We start from the raw sequence: 4640 nt of genomic DNA on the forward strand, positions 1-4640 counted from the left end.
GTGTGTGTGTGTGTACAGGGGCACATAAAGGTTTAATGCCCATTCATTTCACCTAAACTGCTCTGTGTTTGACAACTGGGACATTGCACTGGTGGATAGAGTGTGAGTGTGTGTGTGCGTGCGTGCGTGTGTGTGCGTGCGCGTGTGTGTGGAGGGGTAACTGGGGCAGGTTTTCCAGTTGAGCGCGGCACAAGAGGATCTGGCTAGCAGAACTAGGCTACCACACACACACACACACACACACACTGTTTGCAGTTTACAGGGTGGCAGGAATGTCCATGTGACTCCTGTGTGTGTGTGTGTGTGTGTGTGTGTGTGTGTGTGTGTGTGTGTGTGTGTGTGTGTGTGTGTGTGTGGTGTGTGTGTGTGTGTGTGTGTGTGTGTGTGTGTGTGTGTGTGTGTGTGTGTGTGTGTGTGTGTGTGTGTGTGTGTGTGTGTGTGTGTGTGTGTGTGTGGACGTGCACACGAGTGCTGCACCTATTGTAGGATAGGGGCACAAACCCAACCTGCTTCAACTGCAGATCTGTAGGGACGCAAACCCAACTCTGGACCCCAACTGGGACGCAAACCCCAGATGGACAAACTGCATCAGGTCACAAACGCCACTCTGCATCTGTGAAAGCAGGAGCGCAAACCTAACCCCTAAACCTAAATCTGGACCGATAGGCTGAGCCTGGACAAAACCCAACCTGGATGGGGATGCAAACTCAAATCTGACCATGGGGATGCAAAAACCAACCACTGTACCCCTGCAGTATTGAGATCGAAACCCACCCCACCCCTCATTATACAAGATACAAGATACAAGATACAAGATACAAGATATTTTATTTGTCATGTGTATATATATGAAACATATATATACAATGAAAAGCTTCCCTGCTCTGGGGAGTCCCAACTCAAATCTGGCCACATCTGGCCACATGGGATGCAAACCCAAATCTGGCCCCTTGAGTTTGGAGCCCAAACCCACTTTTGACCAACTGTACTGGGATGCATACCCAAAACTGTCCACTCTGGATGCAAAACTGGCAACATCCATGTGGGGATGTGAACCGTTAACACCCCATGAGGCCGTTTTATCCCTGATATAATTGTAATGGTATGCAGCTTCACATGAAATATCACATGTTTTGCAATGGAATCTCATACCAACTTCTTGTCCAAATTAGAACTGCTCTAACTATTTTCTTCTATTTTCTCTACTCTTTAGCACATTGAATGACATTTATGTAAGATAATGTGCTATGTAAGTCATTTTGATTGATTGATAGCTTGATTGATTGATTGATTGATTGATTGATTGATTGATTGATTGATTGATTGATTACAAATTACATTTGCAATACAATTTAGTTATATTTCAGGAGACCTAGAGAAGGTGGGGTCTGTTTTAAAGGTGTCTGCCTGAAATATAGGCCAGAAGTGCAGTGGGAAATCCTGGTTTGTGTGCACAGTACGGCCCTTGGAGGAATTTGAAGTGACCCCTGGAATGAAAAAAGTCCCCCACCCCTGCTGTAAGCCTGTGTAAACACCTCGAGGGTTCTTTATCCTAACTCCCATTACATCCTCGACCTGTACTTGTGGGCCTCCTGCTTCGCTCATGCCCCGCCAAAACAAAGCTTCTCCGCTGTCAGCCTCGCCACAACTACTTTTGGGGGACTTTTCCCATTCAACAGCCCGATTGCAAGTAAGAAAATGACCTTTGAATTGCGATTTTGTCAGATGTTGAATTAATCTTGGGACGTCATCACGAGGCCACAAGCACAAAGGAGGACAAGAGTTTGGATAATGGAAAGAAGCCACTGACTCCAAGAGTGGGGTTAGCGGGAAGCTAGCATGTGAGGGAGTCAAGGGTTTCTAGACTTTTTATCCCTTGTTAATATTCTACTGGACTATGTTTTTTTGGATCATGAAAGAGGCCGGCTTTAAAATGACATGAAAATAGTATTTGTTTATAGAAAGTAGCACATGATTATTTTCTCTTCTGCCTGAGTAGAGTTGGTATGCGGTGTGATGAATTAGAAATATGTGACCACAATTAAGCAACACATTTTGTTCCCTTTCTCCTTCATTTTATTTTCCATATATTGTTTGCACAGCATGTAAAAAATGTATGTCTATGTTACGATAAGTCTAGTCTAGTCTACATGGGGAAGATCAGGAATCCACTGAGGGTTGTGAGTGAGAGTCCACTGTCATCGTACACGACCGTATTAGGCCGCAGCTCCACCCACACATTGTCCCCCACCTCCAGAGGGATGACTGCAGCGTTGCTACCGGTGTCATTACTGTCCCCTGCGCCCATGTCCCACACGGATGCCACCACCTGACCATTCCTCTTGAGGTAAACAACCGATTTGGGACTGGACACCTGGTGGTTGAACATGGTGAACCGGAAGAAGTACATGCCCTTGACCAGTGCTGTGAACACACCTGTTGAAGAAGAACAAACTCAGTTAGATTCCATGAACACACCTGTCGAAGATAGAGAGAGAAGTGTATCATATGTATTTGCAGTTGAGTTCCATTTGACTTTTTTATTTCCATGTGGGCTTACTTAAAACTTTAATAGAGAGGTCTGACTCTGACTGGTGTTACTTTCGTTTGGCAGTGAAAAATAAGACACCAAATGACTGTGGTAGCGGCACCTTGACCATCTGTGTAGAACTTTAGAACTCTGGTGTCTCCTGGGCATCCATGGCGTTTTGGGCTGCTGTGGTTATTCTATACACTTATTTGCTCTGGCCTAGTTTTTTTTGAGTATGCACAATGTTGCCACACGTCCAAGTTTTTCCAGGATTGTTTGTTATGGTCTGTCCTGGAAAATGGAATAACTGTCCCATCTTTTTTTTTTTGCTCTTCCTTATATTACCCCGTTGAAATAAACACATACTGTAGGCCTATCATTAATGTTTCAGCCTAGGTTTTTTTACAACCCTATGCACCAAACACACCTGTTGATGGATTGTAGCAGCTGCCCATGTTGGAGAAAACCTTCTTGTACTTCAGTGGGGTGGCCTCAGTGAAGGGTCCGGTGTTTCCATTATTAGAGTCCAAAAGACCAACGGAGAAGGCCACCTGAGGTCGACCTGAAACATCCATAGGCAAACTATTGAGACATTACTACTTGTGTCACAGGTTGGGGTTTGCACATGTTTGCTAGCTGGCCAAATATTGTATGCCAGAACAAAAGACAGAAGTCAATTTTTAAAATTCAATATTTATTTAGCGGGGACGGGTAGAGGCGATGCTAAAAGGGTCCGTAATCAGCCTGGCCGTACACTTTTCTTGTCAAGAGATCACACACACACACACACACACACACACACACACACACACACACACACACACACACACACACACACACACACACACACACACACACACTCTCTCTCTCTCTCTCTATCTCTCTCTCTCTCTCTCTCTCTCCATCTCTCCCTCTCTCTGTCTCATGCTCTCTCTCTCTATCACACATGCGCGTGCACAAACACACACACACAAACACACACGCACACACACACACACACACACACACACACACACACACACACACACACACACACACACACACACACACACACACACACACACACACTGTGTCTGTATCAGTACCTCCGATAAGGCCTCTCAGCTCCTCCACGTCCTTCTCGCTCTTCTCCAGTCTGGTCTCCAGAAGCTTGACCTTCTCCATTAACATGGCGATGCCTTGCGTAACAGAGCAGATAGCACAGCTGCTGGAAGACTCTTCTCCGCAGGATGTTTGGGGTTCACAGACACAGCAGCCCACAGCCACGAACAGCAATGCAACATTCTTCATCATCTTGATCTTCATCTTCATCATCACTGACACTCTGGATATCTGGGTCACTCAGGGGTCCGTATCTCGAAAGCGTCTTTGCTAACGACGGTAGCAACGTCCTTCGTAAGAGCGGCTCAACTCTTTCTCGACAGCGACGCTCACCATTAAATCCAAGGGAATGGTAAGACGGTTTTAAGACGGTTAGCAACGACAAGAATCGAGAAATGGACCCCAGATCTGGGCCTTTTATATCTCCTCATGAGGCGTTGCACAATGAAAAACGTTGCACAAGACAGGAAAACACAACTTCATGAAAGACATCCTGTATTGTACTGATAAAAAAGAGAGAACCCCCCCCCAAAAAAAACATTATCCACCAATTTAATGCCTCAAGATAAATAAATAAATAAATTCATTAATTAATAAATACAAGAAGAAATGTGTGTGTGTGTGTGTGTGTGTGTGTGTGTGTGTGTGTGTGTGTGTGCCTGCGTGCGTGCCTGCGTGCGTGCGTATGTGTGTGTGTTGTGTTCACAATTACGGTAACTCTGGAAATCCTGTGCGAAAAAAATGTTTCTGTGTTTGCTTTGAGTGCGTGGGGGACCAGCAAAATCTTTGTAGCTTTTCACCCCCTTGGCACTTCTGTGACTATGGCAAAGGCAAGGATGGAGTACTGCACAGGCTTACCAGGCCCAGGCCCAGGGGCCCAAGAGCCAAAGGGGGCCCTGAAGGCCCAGACCTGACCTACAGTATATATTTTCCTTTTCTCTTTGCGTAAGAATCACACTAACAACTGCATTTTCAGATGATCTCGGGGGACGTACACCTAAGCCCCAAA

General features: G+C 45.6%; 1 protein-coding gene across 1 annotated transcript; it reads right to left on the reverse strand.

The window, feature by feature from the left end:
• Positions 1–2068: 2068 nt before the first annotated feature.
• Positions 2069–3991, reverse strand: LOC134462843 (complement C1q-like protein 2). Its single transcript, XM_063216068.1, has 3 exons — positions 3616–3991; positions 2958–3092; positions 2069–2436 (listed from the first exon to the last, which is right to left on the reverse strand). Exons 1-3 carry the CDS (start codon positions 3842–3844, stop codon positions 2147–2149), a joined length of 654 nt encoding a protein of 217 aa, XP_063072138.1. The 5' UTR covers positions 3845–3991; the 3' UTR covers positions 2069–2146.
• Positions 3992–4640: the final 649 nt, after the last annotated feature.

Source organism: Engraulis encrasicolus, chromosome 14, assembly GCF_034702125.1.
Source record: "Engraulis encrasicolus isolate BLACKSEA-1 chromosome 14, IST_EnEncr_1.0, whole genome shotgun sequence".
In the NCBI taxonomy this organism is placed as follows: domain Eukaryota; kingdom Metazoa; phylum Chordata; class Actinopteri; order Clupeiformes; family Engraulidae; genus Engraulis; species Engraulis encrasicolus.

Bases quoted from the DNA above. Each gene is read 5' to 3' on its own strand.
- LOC134462843 (XM_063216068.1), bottom strand. From the start codon at position 3,844: ATGATGAAGATGAAGATCAAGATGATGAAGAATGTTGCATTGCTGTTC. The intron at 3,093-3,615 runs GTACTGATACAG...TGGATGTTTCAG, and splicing joins GCTGAGAGGCCTTATCGGAG to GTCGACCTCAGGTGGCCTTC. The intron at 2,437-2,957 runs GTGTGTTTGGTG...CTTCTTCAACAG, and splicing joins CTGCTACAATCCATCAACAG to GTGTGTTCACAGCACTGGTC.